Source organism: Psittacula echo (assembly GCF_963264785.1).
Source record: "Psittacula echo genome assembly, chromosome: 14".
NCBI classification, from domain to species: domain Eukaryota; kingdom Metazoa; phylum Chordata; class Aves; order Psittaciformes; family Psittacidae; genus Psittacula; species Psittacula echo.
Window position 1 is genome coordinate 8429382 of NC_137750.1, and position 18223 is coordinate 8447604.

The 18223-nt window shown below is 37.3% G+C and overlaps 1 protein-coding gene across 1 annotated transcript in view; it reads left to right on the forward strand.

Moving 5' to 3' along the window:
- Positions 1-18223, forward strand: part of B3GNTL1 (UDP-GlcNAc:betaGal beta-1,3-N-acetylglucosaminyltransferase like 1) — a gene marked incomplete at both ends in the record, with an annotated part of 112667 nt that overhangs the window by 3839 nt on the left and 90605 nt on the right. Inside the window, 3 exons of the mRNA XM_080629335.1 lie at positions 129-228; positions 5090-5154; positions 13701-13766. Coding sequence (XP_080485461.1) covers positions 129-228; positions 5090-5154; positions 13701-13766 — 231 coding nt within the window. The remainder of the gene's footprint in view (positions 1-128; positions 229-5089; positions 5155-13700; positions 13767-18223) is intronic.

An 18223-nucleotide genomic window follows, 5' to 3' on the forward strand; every position in this document is an offset into this window, starting at 1 on the left:
GTATGTTTCTGACCTTATTTAAGATACTGCCCAAGTAAATACTGTCTCTGATAGGAATCTTTGGTTTGGACTGTGTTTGGTTCACCATACACTTAAAATAGCTGCAGTCTATGTCATCATTTTTCTAGGATGGTTCAGCCGAAATAATTGAAAAATGGAAGATGAAGTTGGAAGATGCTGGTGTTCCAGTAATTGTTGGTAGCAATGATTCACCTGAACCTCGAGGCGGTATGTAGCTTAATAGTGATTTTTTGGAGAGTCAGCTTGTTATTGCAGGCATCTTGTATTTTTTAGTTTGAAAAGTGTCTTTGTAGCCACTTGCATTGCAGTGTTAAAAAAATCAACCAACCGTGTGTTCCAGAGCTCTCTGTTCAAAACCTCATTCCAAATTAGAATTTGGCCCTGTTGGTTTTGGTTCTGTAGGATTTGTTTATGTGTCCAGGAAAGAAGACCTTGGCTTAACACTCGTGTGCTACTCTGCAAAAGAATTTTGTTTAGTTGTAGTATACACAGTGGTGTTAACACTTACAGTTTTACTTTGGCTTTCTGAGATCTGAGTCATCTTCAAGAGATGGGGTTTAAGAAAAAAGAAACCTAAAATTTCTTACAGAAAGATTTAAAAACTAAATGCAGAATAGACCCTGAAATAGAATAAAATACATTTTTGCTATCTCTTTTGATGATCAGATCAAAACAGAGGTTTCAGAAAAGTTTTGGTGTGAGCTAAAAACTCTCACTAAACTCCTACCTATTTAGACAAAGAGCTAAACCATTCTGTTTAGTAAGCTACAGAAAAGGTGTATGATGTGATTCCCTGTCAATTTACATGCTAATATGAGTTACATTTACCCCCTGGAGGAGATAACAAACAAATCTCTCTAAGAGTTCTTCTTTTGCTTGTTTTGGTTATGTTAAGGTTTGGTTGTTGTATGTTATTTTTTTTTTAGCAGACTAGCTTGCTGAACTGTAAAATAGAAATTAAACATACTGCTCTTTGAAGAAGCTAGTGTTAAATGGCACTGAAGTTGGAAGATCATGTCTGTGTTCCAGAGGAGAACAGCAGGACAAACCGAGCAGAACAGGGTGTTCACATTGTGTATAGGAGTTGTATATCTAATCATTCTGGATTTTTGTGGGAGTAGACAGGTAGGAATTGATAAAAAATTGGTTCCAAATGTGTGTCTTTCCAGTTATTTCACTTAAAAGGCACACTTCGGAAACACTGTAATGCAAAATCTGGTCAGTTTCTGGTTTTTTGGTTCTTTTTTTTTTTAACAAAATACCCCTTATGTAACTGAAAGAAACGCAGGCTTATTACAGCTAGCTCAAAATGATCTATTTAGGAAAAAGCCCAGTTCTTTTTCAGAAGGTTTAATTTTCATCCGATGTTGAAACATGCAGAAAAATTGGAATTTGTGCACTAAATTAATCTGCACCTTGGTACAGGCCCCTGACTTTATTTCCTGTTAATTTCTTTTGACTATAGACTTATTTAAAGCTGGTTTTTAAACAGTTGACAGACCTGTCAATACTGAACTAATACAGCATAACTGTTACTATAAATATTTGTAGCATTTTAATATTTCTCGCATGAACTGACGTTGTTTTGACAGTGTAACTTGCAATATTAGCATTATTGAGCTGCTGATGACAAAAGACAGACAAGGTTCGTAGAGGGAATTTTTCTCTTTTGGACAACAGATAAAGCTGGAGTTAAGCAATGTCAAGAATTCCTTGTATTTCACCCACCTCTCCAACTACTGGATGATCAGTCTCTTTTCAGATCGTACTTCTCTTAGTAGTTGATGATCTAGAAGCTAAATAGGGTGCAGTTGTGTGTAAACTGGTTTTTAGTTTGCAAGAACACATAAGTACAACATTTTGGCAGTAATTCATGCTAGAATTCTGAAGCCAGTTCACCTTTGCACTGTAGGAAGCTGAACCTAAAACTGAGTTGTGAACTATAGGGAGTATATTGTGCCGTTAGGGATATATCAGGTTATTTTTGGTTTTAACTTGCATTTGTTAGTGTTGGGATAGCTGAAACCTGAACAAATGTTTAATAAATTGGGGGTGGGGGATGCAGCTGTGAGCATTGTTTTAAATAATAGTATGAAATACAGAGTTCTTAGAAAAAACAAACCCAAGCTTATTCATGTGGAAGTCACTCTCAGGTCACCATTAAAATGAGGACATCTTTTCTTCACGGTTGTTACATCTTAGGAGCAGGTTACTTGAAATCCATAGCATTTGTTTGCTTTCAGTGATTTACTTTTATTATGTTAAGGACTAGTTACAACTGTAAGGAGTCTTTCCTTTAAAAGAAGATGCTTTAGTACAGAAACAATGTACTAGTCAGGCTTCACATCTTCAACTATTTACACAAGATTAGGATTTATTTCTGATTCTTTTCTAGCATGTAAAAGAAAGGGGGGGAACCTACAAAAAAAGAAAGGGTCACTTGCCTAAAAAAAGGAAACCTTTTTCTTTCCAAGAGTGAGGAATGTTAATATCTCACTGAGGCTTAAGTTTTTACGGCTGTAACCATGGTAACAGGCTCTTTTCACCAAGTAAGCAGGCCTTACAAAACTCAGAGACCTGGCACAAACGTTGCATTTTGTTCAGTAAAGTAATATGAAAGAAATTTTTTTCCTCATGCCAAGCATAGGATTTGCTGTGCTGAAACCATGTTTAATATCTAGTTTCTTCCATGGGGAGTTACATCTCCCTTACTAATAACTTAAAATGTGTGTTTTCTTCTCTCTCCCTTAAAAAAATGGCTGGTATAGTAAAAGCTTCAGGATGATTTCTGTCTTATGTTAGAAAGAAACATATTCCAACTTTTTCTCATAACAAATCGTAAAGATTTCAGTATTTTATGTAAAGTGGTTTATTTTAGAAAGAGATCTGAAATATTTCAGAACATTCATTGAGTAATATAATTGTCATCTTGTAGTTGCCTTTAGCTGCCTTCTCTTTTTTTCCTGCTGATTCCTAGTTCTTCATTATTTTCTGCTGAAGGTTGTTGAAATATCGGGGTATACTAATGACAGCATTGAAATACAAGTACAGGCTGCTTTACAGCTGGTAATGATGTGTGAGAGTAGTGATTTCATTGATGTTGGGCAGATTTAGTTCTGTTCTGTTCTACCTCTTGCTTTTGTAGGGACCTCCATAGTACTGGGGTTTTGCTTGTTTGGCGTGTCCAGACCTGCTAACTTTCATCAGTTGTTTCCCACTAAAACTGCTTATGCCAGGGTTCAGCTCTGCTGTTGTGGTAGCTACTGACTTTGCCAGCTGCTTTTTTACTGCCAACAGGAAGGAGAATGAGAGTAACTGTATATGTGAGGTTAGATATTCATATGTGTCTAAAAAGGTAATATACTGTAAGATAGTAAGCCTGAGAAATCCATGATTATAAGAACTTAAGGTAAGGATTAAAATACTCAAAATAGGTATGAAAAGAATAGCACAGTTATGAGAAGGAGCCTTCATTAGTAGTGTTCTGTTGGTAATTGACATAATGTTCCTTTGCGGCAGTAAGAAATGCAGTCATAAGACTTTTTCTGTACTTGGACAACTCAGCAAAATAGCCAAGGAGCATGTGCATTAAACCTAAGTAAACCTTTGAGCCCGCTTAAATTTGTTTCCTGAGTAAACTTAAACCTGTATCACATAAAAAGAGTGGAGAATTACAGAATTCTGCTTTTTTCAAATGCAAAAGCAGGAACTTTAGGGCCAGTATTATTTAAAATCATCCTGTTTCACTTCATTGTGAGATTTTCTGGCTTTACGATTCCTGTTTTTCTATAAAAGAACAAAACCCCTACAGTATTGCATATCTTCACCTCATTTGGTTTGCATGTCAGGGCAATCTTTTGCTGTATTCCCTTGACTGGGTTCCATAAATACTTTAAATGAAGCCTAAATGTTACATATTATGACCAAGTGGAATTCATATAGCACTTTTCAGAATAACTCTGGATATATGTGGTCTTTTCTTATAATGCTGCCTGGGAGAAGAATTCAAAGATGATCAATGTTCTTGGGTTGACCTTGTATACATGCAAAAATATTCCCAGATAACAACCTTGCAGATGTATTTCATTGCTAAGCTGAGTTCATCTTCTTGCTGGTTGCTGCAGTCCCATCCTTACCCTTGGCTGTGTATTTCTGCTCTTCCCCCCTCCTTTTTTATTTCTGCCCTGCCGTTGGTTTGACCTGCCAGTACTGTCATCTGCTTCAGAAATCAAGCTGACAAAAAGTTTTCTTTCAGTTCAACTTCCTGAAGTGGCTTGGTAAAAGATTCAGCAAGTGTCAGGGGTCAGAAACAAAAAGACCCTGGATTCCAGTGTTGTCATTTGTCTGAATCTGTATTTCAATGTCTTCAATAGATGGTATAATATGTGATATTAAATAAGCCAGGTTTGTGCTCATTGGTTATGTATTCTTCTGCTTTGGTTCCCCTCTGCATTACCTGTGCCATTACACTAATGGCACAGGAAGTTTTTTGCATTTATGTACTTCATATTTAACGAGCATGGTGGAACAGAACAGAACTTCCCTGATGGGTAGAACAGGTTGCTTAGCAAGCTCTTATTCTTTATTTTCCTTCTTAAGATTTGTTATTATTTGTTAGAACTGAAGAGATGAATGTATATACAGCCAGGGGTTTTCAGCATCTGCTCATTGAAGGGGGTTGCGCTAGATGACCTTTAGGGGTCTCTTCCAACCCAAGCCATTCTGTGACTATATGATCTGAGTGAGGTACTGGATGTGAAACCAAGGTAGCTGACTCTTCAAGGTACATATTGCAGATTATATTGTTCTACTGCTAGCAAAAGTAGCCTAAGTTTACTTGGTGGTAGAATTATAACACATGGAACTGATAATCACTCACAGAAGATGACTGCAATAGACACACTGATTAACTATTTACAATTGAGCTTGCTTTAAATATGGAAAAATTGTGTACTTTCCCTGATCCTGATTTTTGTAATTCATTTCATCTGTTCCTGATAGTGGCAAGATTTAAAAAAAATACAACAGTAAAAACTGCCACATAATTGTATCTTTGTTTTCTCAACAGTTGGATTTGCTAAAAATCAAGCAGTAATTCAGAGCTCAGGAACCTACCTCTGCTTTCTGGATTCAGTAAGTGAACGCATTTTGTCTAACTTAGTTTTGTCAATAAAATTCCTTTGTTTTAATGTAATTGTTGGTTTGCTTTAAAGATAAGCTGTTGAAAAATGTTGGGGCGTTAAACATGTTGGTTACCATTTATAGCTGTAAAGTTGCCTTCCAACCTGTAGCAAGCCTACAGGCTCACACTGTTCCTTGATCCTATTGGATTTCACAAGCTGGTGTGAGCAGGGTTGGTATTTAGGTGTTTTCAGGATTTTTCTTTCCTACATTCTTCAGAAAAATCATTGATGAACAACTAAGAGCTGATCTGCTGGGTTTTGGATGCAAAATATGAGAAGTCTCAGCTTCCATCTTGGAATTTTTTTTTTTCCTGTCTTTGTTGGATACCTTCTGTGAGCTCCTTCATCTCACTAACCCACAGATAACTATCTGACTTCCTGTAGCCTAATATGCAGTGAAGGGTTTCGCAACTGTGCATAGCTGATCTGAGGTGCCATGTGGCTGGGATCAGGCAGGAAGAGCAGGACCTTAAAGGCTCACTTGATCTCGTGTAATTTCACCTGAAGATTGATTCTTCCCTCTGAATTGGAGCTGAACTATGGTTTAGTGTGGTACTAGGATGAATTGGCCGCTGAAAGTGGAGGTTTTCAGGTAGGAGTCAACTTAATGTTATGATTGTGCTTAATAGAAAGTGTCATGAGAGCAGGGATGTAAACTTAACAGCCTTAAAACCACACAGGTTTTAATTTGGGTAATCTTTCAGTTTGCAACTCCCATTTGTTGTATCAGCTAGATAGAAGGATGTTTTTTGTTGTGTTTTTAAAGTCTTGTGAATTAATCAGTGTACTGTTGCAATACATGGTTAAGTGCTGGTATATTTCTTCTGACTCAAGGCAGTGCAGCAGAAATTTCTTGTCTTATCATTTAAGAAATGATAAAAAAAATGATAAATTAAGAAATTAACTTTTACAGGTGGCTTTGCTGGCCTTTATTCTTGCTTTTATTAAATTATCACCGTATTTAGCAATTACGTAGCGATAGGACAAGAGGTGATGGGTTTGAAGTTAAACAGGAAGTTCAGGTTAGATATAAGGAAGCTCTTTACTGTGAGGGTGATGAGGCACTGGAACAGGCTGCCCAAGGAAGTGGTAAATGCTCCATTCCTGGCAGTGTTCAAGGCCAGGTAGGACAGAGCCTTGGGTGACATGATCTAGTGCGAGGCGTCCCTGCCTATGGCAGGGGGTTGGAACTTGGATAATCTTAAGGTCCTTTCCAACCCAAACTATTCAATGATTCTGTGAAACTAAAATATTTAATTGTTTAAATGAAATTTTAGTAGAGTTCCCTTCAGATTTCTTCATTTGTTATTATGCATACTTACAGTATGCGTAATACCATAAACACCTTGGAGTATTTATACAGTATGCCTCTTCATGCTTCTGTATTGTTTCTCTTTGCTGGCTGTGCAGGATAAGGATAAGGAAACATTAGGGAAACAAAATAGAACTCTTAAGGAATGTAAAAGTGATGACTTTGGCTTTCTGCAATATTCTTGGTAGCATTTATATTTAATATAATCAAGACATACTCTAAGTGTGATTTGAGAATTTTATGACTTATAGTGTGGATAAGCTTGGAAGAAGTTACTAAGATTTTCTGTTCTACCCATTTCTATTCTTGCTATTGAGCAAGATGCTTCAAAATAGAAGGCATTCTGAATTATTAGAAGCCTAATCTTGGATACAAAAGCAGTATCAAGTGATTGCTGTTACTTAAACCTATTTTCTACTGTTTTTCCTTGTGACTGCTGCTTTTTGCTGAAAACATTAGAGGAAATAAAATGAATGTGGAAACTGCTACAAGTCTAAAAATTGCTCAATATTTTGGCCGTGGTTAGTAACTGTTGTGTGATAATAGCTGAAACACAGATGTTGCCAGCTGTTTAACAGCTCCACTTCTACACACCACCTACCTTCATTTCAGTCACCAATCCAGTATCAAGCTCTCTAGGAAGGAATGTTGATATCAGCCTTTTGGAATGTGCTGCAGTAATGCCAGGGAGTTGACCTTCAGAAGTGCAGCCGTAATTTCAGGTTTGCTATAGGTTGAATTGGAGTGAAATGGGGCTGTGTCAGTAGTTTGTGTATGTTTCATATAGGTGGAGAAATACAGTGGGGCTCCTTGTACATTCCTTTGGGTGAAATGAATGTAGGAGTATATTTGGGAGCATCTTTGAAAGTACTGGCTCCAGAGAGACTGTTTTGCTTGCCATTCCAGCTGGAGGCAAGCTGCTTGTGTTATGTCTCTCAACACAGAATTGTGAGGACAACAAATTGCGAAGAAATGTGGAAAAAAAGGTTACAGAGCTCAGAACTGTCAGAATTTGATCAGCCTATTCTAGTATGAAGTGGCAGCTGTTTGACTAATAGCTATTATGGAGGGGCTTTTGCTGTGGTTGTTGTTACAGATTTCACCTCTAAGCTATTGAGGCATTTTTCCCACAGGGGAAAACAAGTTGGAAAATTGAAGATACTTAACAAATTGTTCATGTTTAAAATTTATAGTCTCAGAAAATCCTGGTCATACAACAATAGAATAAATGAATTATGCAAATATATTTCACTGTTAGCTTTGCTCTTCAAGTTCTCTGGGATTATGACTCTAGCTAGCAGATGCATTGTGTTGTAACCTTAGTTTTTCAGTTATCTGGAGTTGTTACCAGCTTTGTTATAGTAACTTACCCAATTGTAGTATAGCAAAAATTAATTTTTCTGCTTTGAACTGCTATTTTCATTGACATTCACTTAAACATGCCCGTACTCATATAAAACTGTATTTCATTAAAAGGGAACATGCTTTCATTTCACCCTAGTAAGCTGTGTAGTTTGCCATTATTTCAGGTATAATGAATGTGTTGTTGAAGGGTTCCTGCCTGGTGAAGAAGAAATATCAAAATGTGTCCTTTTTTGACCTGCAATATTTCAAACTCAGTCAGAGTCCCGTGAGTCGTTGACACGCTTTTAGCCTTTTGAAAGGCTCTCTTGGCAGACTATCCCTGCTTCTGAGGTTCTGAGCCAGTTCAAAGATGTGACTCTACACCATGTTGCCACAGTGTCACTGCTTGCTAATAGTTGAAAATGACAGAGGGAAACAGTGAAGGTTTATTCCTCAGAAGCGAGGGGGACCACCAGAATCGGCATTCCCATATTTGAATTGGCAGCTGCTGACCTGTGCCTTTCCGTCTGGGAGATTTGCTTGTATGATTTAAGCTGGGAATGTTAATTCTAAATTGCTGTGAAATTGCATGCTTTTCTTGAGTTTCAAGTTCAAAACTCCTTCATTGAGGGGGTATTCATTAAGGTGGTTGGACCTTAGCTAGCCAGACTTCGTAGATGTGGCAGGGACTCCAGCCTTCAGGCTAGCTTTCAGTTATAAACACAGCTGCTTGTTTTTACAGTGTCTGTAACTTGCTGGTTTTGGAAATATGGATTTATTGTTGGTTGCTGTTACACATTAGTTTACAGGCACTAATAAACTTGAAATATTCTTCATTTCTAAGGTTTCTATTGATGAAAGGTACTACTCATTCAGGAGCATAAGAGCACTGTGTATATACTCCCCTGTAGACTTTTTGTTGCCATGCTCAGGATAAGAAAGGTGCTCAGTGAAATCAGTTTCTTAAACTTAGAAGTGATTTCTTTGTTGTCCCCTTCTTTCTCAATTTAATCCGGAAGCAGAAACAGAAAAATTGTAGTTTTTGCTATGGTCTTGCAAGTACTAACACATAGCAGAAGGTGTTCTGCTCAAGTGTCTTGTGTGTGGCCATTGGAATGCACAATTTGAATGTGTTCAACAGTGGGGGACTTCCTTAGAAACCTGCCTTCTAGAAAAGTGCATAGTATCAGTGTATTTACTTTGGTAGTGCTGCAGATGGGTCAGTTCTTGGAGGTCCCAGGGTTTTTCCTCCCTAGTTCAAGGAGTTGAACTGAACAATAGCAAAGAAAGATTTTTCCCTATAGTCTGAGCAGGTGCAGGATAAATGAATGACCATTTGATGGATTGAAACACTTTGGAGATGCCATATTGTTTCTCAGCAAGTCAGACATTCCTTCTGGTGTTGCTACAGGTTGTATTTTATGTATAATATCTGCAGTGGAAAGACGGTGCTGCTATTGTGGGGATGGAGTTTGTCAGCTCTCTTTGTGCGTGTGTGTCGGTTTTTTGAACAGCCAAATACGAAGGAATTTGGAAAGCATGTGGTACAGAGTCTGTAATGTGAGCTTAAGAAAGCACTTCAGTACTGAGCTACAATTAGTGTGTTGTTTTATATTAACTTGTCTTTGGTTTTAAAAAGTAGATGTGTATTGTACTTAGTTGTATGTTTTATTTTACTTTCTGATGTGCAAACCCCGCACTTTTAAGGGGAAATCATGAAGTTGTTACTGTGGAGTTCAGTGTGGTCCAGGCAGCCTGGTTGAAGAGGCCAGTGAATGCCTGTCATTTGGATTTACCCAAATTGATTTAAGAAACACATCCTGAAATAGCACCAGCTTTGAATAATATTCTTAAGCTCAGTCTGTTGCTTTAATTGTCCTTTTCTTCTACTAAACAGATGAGTAAAGTGAAACAAAACAATTAGCTCAGTATAAACTGTGTTTTTTTCTAAAGAGTGGTGCCTCTGCTTGGAAGGAAGACAACCCAGCTGATAATTGTGTAACTAGCTTTTTGATTTGGCAGCATCTGTAAGTGGTGAGGAACTTGACAGGAGCAAGCCAGCTTTCTGCAGAAGGGATATATCTGATAGGAGCCCAAGCAGGCAGAATGCCTGTCAGACTGAAAGGTGATGGAGATCACGGCCCCCCACTGGCAGAAACACATCTGGGCTTGTTTAGAAATCCCTGCTGGCTTTTCATGTGAAATAAAGTCCTTTTTATTCTCCCATCTTTCAGCAAATTGTTTTCCTATTCAGATTGGACACTGGAGAACGGAAACATGTCTGTAATCAACAAAATTCCTACAAATTCTGGTTATTTTAAGTGCCTAAAATAGGTTTCTATTTACGTTGCTTTATTTCTTGCTGTGGTTACCTGTTTGGCCTTGTTTGCACTGTATGGATGTCTGTACCTATCTAGATGACAGTAAACCTAGCTATTAGCTGAGATTTTCTTCATTTTTCTACTAAGTTTGGTGAGTGGGGACACAAGAAAATGGATTTACTTACTCTTATTTAGCTATGTTATTGAAGTATATGCTTAGTGAAGGCATGCATTTATCTGGGGTTTATTTTAAATCTGCTCTTTTGTCCATTCTTTCAGTGGGGGGAAAATCTCTCTTCATGCTGTCGGCCTTGTTTCTGCTAGGAAGCAGCCATTGGAGACTTCAGGTTAAAAGGGAAAACTGAATTCCAGTGGAAACTTCTGTTTCTTTAAAGTATATATTCAGTGTAATTCATTGTTAGCCGCCTTGTCTTCCCTGCTTACACATAGGAGACAGAAACAAACTGAATATACTTTCCTTTTCGATACAGCAGCTACATTCAGATACGTACTTTCTTTTTGTCTGACATGACATAAATGAAAAATAATTTGGAAAGTGTTTGTCTTGTTACTAAGGTTTGTTCTTGGTTTTAAACCAAAAAAGACGACCAAACTCTGTTTAGTGCAGAAACCAATCCAGTTGGTGAGTTCAATATCATAAATACAACAGTTTTGGTAGAACACTTATGATTACCTAATGTGCAGTTGGACAAAGTATTTTAACATCTTAGTTGTTTAATACTATGGTTGCTTAAACTCCATAAACATTTCTCAGTGCAGCTCATGGTTGGGCATCTCACCAGTGACTTTTGAAGTTGAAACATTTTTTAAAGTGCTCTTATTTTATGGCACAATCATTTTGATTTTATTCATTAGAATTGAATTTGGTTTCTTAAACACTGGTCTAGAATACAGCCACATTGCTTCAGATTGTCTCTGTATAAATATATGCTGTTTTCCACTTTCTGGCTCTCTGCCCGGTCATCACTCACAGAATCACAGAGTGGTTTGGGTGGGAGGGGACCTGTGGAGTGTTGAAGCTGGATTTTGCAGTTACCTTTCTTTTATAGTTGCCCAACCTCAGTCTAAAAAACCAAGTGGCTGATGTGACTTGGTTTTGTCTGGGAAGTGATGTGTATTTTGTGCTGTTCTTCCTCATCACCTAACTGCTTTATTTTATTTGGGATTATGTCTTAAATTACTATGTTCCTTCCCCCTCTCCCTCCTTTCTTTCTCCCATGACCCTAGAAAGTATCACAGAACTATACAGCAGGGCATCATATGTGTAAAACTGCTAATAAAAAGAAGACAAAATTCTTTTGAAAGATCATTCAGGGTAAGAGTTCATAGAGTTTTTCAACATTAGAGAACAAAGATGTATTAATACAAAAAAGGCATTTTGGAGTTTTTGTGGTCATAATGCCCCCTCTTTGGCTGGGTTTTATAGAGTACCGATGAACTTGATGATAGCCTAATCCCTAAATCTGTAGACGTGTTAGTTTTGCCAATAGCATCAAAATGACACAGTGTTTTCTTAGGGGGAACTAGACCTTTCCTGTCAAGTTGTCTGCTTATGAAAACATAACACTGACCAGTTTGGTGAATAGGCGATTTGAATTTGGTTTGAATACTTTCCATGCTGTTTTAACCTTTTTAAATGAAGTAGATTATTCTTCATTCTTGTGGATGTCTGAGTTCTGTTAAAGTTATCTCTGTTGCGCAGCATCATAAACTGAGGAATCTTTTAGTACAAGAGCATATGTTGTATATTGTAAGAGATAATAGTAACATTGTTCTAAGCATTGAAATTCCCTGCTTTTTGATGGATTGCTTTTGCATTCTCATTTTGGGGTGTTTTAACAAGAAGACATCTAAGAATCCTAAGTAATTTTTAAAGGAGTGAACAAAGCTCAGTTCTAATATATCTCCTATTGCATATATGATCTTAAACCAGGTTTTAATTTACAAAAATTGCTTCTGTATTTGGAGTAAGAAATTGGATTATGGTTCTTATGGGAAATAGGGTAAATATTTTCTTGGAATATTTGCTTGACACAGTACCTGAATTTGGGTGCCTTATTGCTAAAGTGCATTAGATGGTAAATATTGTCTGTTTTAAATAATTGATGTACAGAGGCTGAGAAATCAGAAGGGGTTTTTTTTCACTCTACTGGCTTTCAAAATCAGTAACATCTCTCATGCACATGACTAAATATACCCTAAATACAAAATAGAGGGGAAAAAATACTTTTGACAATGTATTCCTTCTACCTTTTATAAACGTGCATGTGATAAGGGTCAGTTTATTATTAATTTTTTTTATCTTTAACCTGGAATTTTGGATCTACTTCTCATACTTTTTTTAATCCTTGCATTGGTTTTGATAAAACTTGAGTGTTACCTTTATATCAAGGTCATTTGATCAACCTTCTAAGCTCGAGATATTTAAGCACGAATATATTTTTTGTTGCCATTGATTTGATGGAAAGTTTTAATGTGGAAGTTGTTGGAAGATCAATATTTAGTGTTTTTGCCTTTAGTAGGAATCTCCTTAGAATGATTTTAATGTGAGGGTCATTTGAAAATGAGAAGAAAAAGGCTGTGTTAGTTTTAACCAACACCTGAGAAAGACTGAACTGATCCTTCAAAAGGGAAGAAATACGGCACCAAAATGGAAAAGAATATATGTGGAAACCTCAGGAGACTAAATTTAGGGAAGAAAACCTGTGCTACAGTCAGGCATTTGAATAGACTGTAAAACTGTAGTCTAGAAGGGATATGATCATGAACAGGAAATAGTATTTTGGAAGGAGTATCTCCTCCTGTCTGTTGAAGGAAGGATATGAGATTACAAACTCTTTACAAAACAACTTTTTGTAAGTAAACAAAATAGACCTTTATGCTACAGGTGAAAGAAGTATTAACATCAAATTAAAATCCAGGTGGTGGTTTTTTAAAGCCAGGGTCAATGCTGATGCATTTTATGAGTGTGTTCTTTTTTTTTTCCTTTTTATTTTGCGTTAGAATTGTATCATGTCACAAATACTAGTTGTGCTCATGAAATGTGGCATATCAGTACTAGAGACTGAAGGCTTTTCCTTATCAATGAAATAAGGTACATTGAGAACATGTCCTCATTCAAAGCAATTCCTATTGCTTGAATGTTATAAATAACATGCTTTGAATCCAGGTCAGTTCCTTGTCCACACATAGTGCCAGTTTGGTGGTCAGAGGTCTTAAAGTGTTGATGAGTTTCTTTAGATATGTACAGTATGTGGGTGCCCAAAGGATATATGTTGAAATCAGAACACAGTTGTTGTGTAGTAGTTTTGATCACTTCCAATTTGAATAGCACTGAGTTTAGTACAATAGAAGTGTAAAATCCCTTAATATTTGTTCCATGTCTATTTCTGACTGCAAGCCAGTAAAATGATGTTAATTTAGCACCATATTCTAATGTGTCTGAACACTGTACTGTGACCCTTTTTATGTTCAGTAACAGTGTTCTATTTATTCCAGGATGATGTGATGATGCCACAGCGGGTTAGGCTGCAGCACGAAGTTGCCATTCAACACCCAAACAGTGTGAGTACTTTTTTCTGGGGTGCATTTGTGTGTTTTTCTTTTACAGAGTGCCGGATACATCTTTAAAAGGATATGAAAATTTCACAGTAGGGCTGGTGGAGGCAGAGCAATAACCACTGTATTCTTTCCCTTTATTTTAAATCCTTGCTTTGATTTGAATAGTAGCTTTGATTGGAACTCTTTTCTTCCATTTATTTTCTCTGTTCAGTAAACCAAATCTCATTATGACAGTGATGCTCTTTTTCAAGTAAGTATGTAGGTTTTGCCAATGTATGGAATCTAAAGAAGCCTTTTTTATGTGAAAAGCTACATAGGATTGGCTACAGCTATGGCTTATTTGGTTTTAATATTTAAGAAACTGTGAACTGTAAGGAATGGATGGACTGTTATTAATAAACTGGCCTACAGATAAACTAGGATTTCTCCCTATGTCTGTCTTCAAAAGAAGACATTATTAGAATGCCATTCTTTATTCTTGTGAAGTAAACTCTCAAAATCATTCTGGGACGTACTTGTTTTAGGATCTATATGATTTTGATTTTATATCAATTTCTATGATTAGGGGCAGTATGCTTTAGAGAGATTGCGTTTGTGTTTTACTTACCTGAAGATAATAAATATAAGTAACTTGTTATGGCAGTTACTTTATTTGTTAAAGTTACTGCAGTAGTTACTACCATAAAGTTACTCCTTTATAAACTAGGAAATGGAGTTTATATTCGTATCAGTTGATGTTAAGCAAAAAATTGGCTTATTCTTTTCACATCTGACATTTTCTCTTGTGACATTTATTTCAATGTGCAAGGTTTCTGGAAAGGAAAGGTCAATCAACTTCATTTGTCAAGAAGGTATTTCCTGCAGGTCTCTGAACAAAATAGGCAATTGTAGGATTATCAGTCTCTGGGAATCAAACACCTTTTGAACCTTTCCTCCAAAACTCACTTGCTTCAAAGTAAAGATTATTGCAGTTGTTTTGGCTGAGGAATGTCTGCCAAACAGCCTGCTGCTTAGTGCTGAGATGTGTACCTGCTCATCACACCACCTGTACTAGGTCTCTATGAAATCTGATAATCCTTACAGTGTAATTTATCACATTATAGTTTCAGTAGCTTCTGAGTAGCAGTTAACCTAATTCACATTTTGAACATAATAAAATGATACTTTGAAAGTTGGTTTTGTTCTGATATCAATCAGTTAATGTAATTCTGTAGTAAAATCCTAAAAAACCGGCAAGGCAAGTTGATCCAGTAAACTTGGCTTATGGAAACAAGTGTTAAGAGCTATCATGTTTCTTGTATGACTTCTGAATCTGTATATTAAGACCTTTTTAATTAGACTAATTTCGATTAAAGTTTGTAGTCTATTTAGAAAATGCTTCAACTGTTTTGTTTATATTCTGTTATACTTCAGTGCCTAACAATGTTTTAATGAACTATGAAGTGACAGTCAAATAAATAATAATGAGTGCCTGACTAGACTGAAGGGTATATTTTCATGATATATTCTAAGCAAAGCAAACTTGTTCTTCCCATGCTCTAAACTAATCTAAATTTGTGGTTCTATGTTATTGTGATACTTGTGGTGGGTTGACCTTGGCTGGATATCAGGTGCCTACCAAGCCTGTATCACTATGGGGTCGGGGGAGAAAATAAGGTGGAAAATAAAGTAAGATGAGGGTCAAAATAAAGGGGGTTTAATAAAGCAAAAGCAAAGGGCATGGGCAGAAGCAAAGGCAAAGATTTTTTTCTCTACTTCCCATCAGCAGGTGATGGCCAGCCATTCCTTAGGAAGCCTGTAGTGGTTGTTCCAGCAGACAAACATCGTAATAACAAATGCCTCTCCTCCTGCTTCTTTCTCTTGGCTTTTATTGCTGAGCAGACATCATATGGTCTGGAGTATCCCTTTGGTCAGTTTGGGTCAGCTATTCTGGCTGTGTCCTCTCCCAGGATCTTATCCATCCGCAGCCTACTGGGGTGGAGGCGATGTTGCAGAGACAGGCCTGATGCTGTGGAGCAGTGCTCAGCAGTAGCCAAAACAGTGGTGTGTTATCAACACCTTGCTAGCTACCAATACACAACACAGCATTAGGAGGGCTGCTGTGGGGAAAGTTAACTCCATCTCAGCCAGACCCGATGCACAAAACTTAACTTGAGCTTTCTGCTTTACTAAATGGAACAGCCAAAGTCAGTTTGATTTAGTGTGGGAAATAAGGGATTCCACCTTTTGGTTATCTGACATGCTTGTACCTAAAAGCTTCAATTTAGGAAAGTGTAAAAATTCTCAGAAATTAATGGAGAGGAAGGCCTGAGATGTTAAACCTTAAGAAAAATGGTAGATGTGTATCTCCCACATCTGGCAGAGAGATAGCATATCTGGCTGGAGTCTGTATCATGCCATCACTTTCAACTTTCTCCTGAATCGAAGGTTTCCTCACAGCTCTTTGGACAAGGGCCTTGGCTTTCCTAGTTTTTATTTTCTTTAAACTTCTACTGGTTTTTATTTTCTATTATTTCTTGCCTTACGTTGTTGACTTTTACATGTAGTTTCCTTCTTTATTCTTGAATCGTACCAAGGCAAAAATGAATCTGTGTTTGAATTGAATGGGACATGTTTTCCATTTTTAAGGTATAGTAAATGTTTGTAATGCCTGTGTGAATTATATCTTCTGGGTTAATGTTGTATTTTAACAACTCTAATTCAAAGGCTTGAAAGAAGAAATGGGAACATATCCAGCTGTTCCTGACAAGCAAAGAGATCAGTTTGGTCCAAAGCCCTCCAGTAGTTCTGACACAATTTGAATTACTTTGAGAGAAGCTGACCTTCTGGCCACAAATCTACTGACCACTGTCAGTGTGGGCTGCTATTAAAAGAATGATCTCTACTGTCCTCAAGAATAATCATGCCATTGAATTTTCTGCCCTTAGAAGATAGTCAGGGATGTTTGAATGAAGTTCCATTCTGTAGCTGGAAGCCCTGACCCTAGCTTCAGTCAGTATGATAAGCCAAAGTAGGTGGAGGAAGAAAAATAAGCAGAAGCTTGAGCAATGCCTGTGAAGCAGTGAGCTTTTTTGGTTTGTTCCTGAAATTCTAATTTGCAGACTTGGACTTTCCACTGTTTTGCAACTTCTTCTGACCTGGATCTTTGACTTTCTGTAGTTGGTGTGTACTTTCAGAAATCTTGTTCCTAATCCCAGCCTTGCTGGCTGTTACTGAGAGCCAGATTTGAAGACTAGTATTCCCAGTGGGCTCTAATATTGAAGGCTTCAGTCTACTGTCATAGATTTACAAGTAAGAAAAGTCTCCAACTTTCTCCACCAAGATAAACCTTTACCCAGATCTTAACTAATCCCTGAGGTTCGTCCTCTTTCATGTTATTCCTAAATGCAGATTGCCTTACCCTGACATGAAGCCTGGTTGCTAAATGGTGGAACCGAAGATACCAGATGCTTATGGAATGACTCCCCAACCAGTTGTTCTTCAAAGAAACTGGTGTCTCTATCTCTGAAAAAGCAAGAGCTTGCCCTCGGGTTTGGGTACTGGAATATGACTGGGGTAACAGTGCAGGAGCATGTATGAAATGCAGTCTCATCTCCTGTGTTATAGGCTACTTAATCATGCTTTAAAGAGCAAGAACAATTATTTTTTTCTCTTTGAAGTTGTTCTTGTCTGGAAGACTTTAACAAAAAATTGTAGGATGGAATTGTTGTGTCATTGGTAACATTGGTAACTGTAGCAGCGTGGAGGATTTTGGATCTTTAAGGCAAATTACTAATACATTTTGGTTTTACTAAATGCAGCTCTCTAGGGCCACTGTCCTCTTGTCCTCTGGGGACTATTTTATATTATGTCCAAGTCTTACTGACAAGGATTATATAAACAGGACACTCTTGGAAGACAGCAGTTTTTCAGACTTTGCCTATTTATACCCTGTATATGAACTCTAGAGCTCTGCTAGCTCAATGTGGTTACCTTCTTTTAACAGTCTGGAACTTTAGGGACATGATACTGTCTATTATTAATATAATAGCTACCAGCCTTTTGACACTGGTTGCCTGTTGCACATGTGCACTGTGTTACGGCACATACAAGTGTGCCTTCAAATTGCTTATGCTCAGATCAGGAATGACTTTGTTCTAGAGAATGAACAACTGTTACTAAAATTTCTCACTCTTGTCTGTATTTATCCCTAGAAGCAGCATCTATCCCATTTATCCCGGATAAGCCAGGTGTTCCCTATTTACCAACCTCAAATCGTGTATGCTTTGTTGGCAGCTAATGAGTGGGAAGATTCCAGATCATATTTCCCTTAATTCTGAAAAAATCAGGCTTTCATATCTTTAATTATACTCATGTTCTTCTGGAGGAGATCCAACTTTGTGTACGTACTAGTGTTGTATTGAGCAAGGCTTCTGAGTTTGGAGTAGGCCAGGAAATTATTTCCCAAACCACATACACAC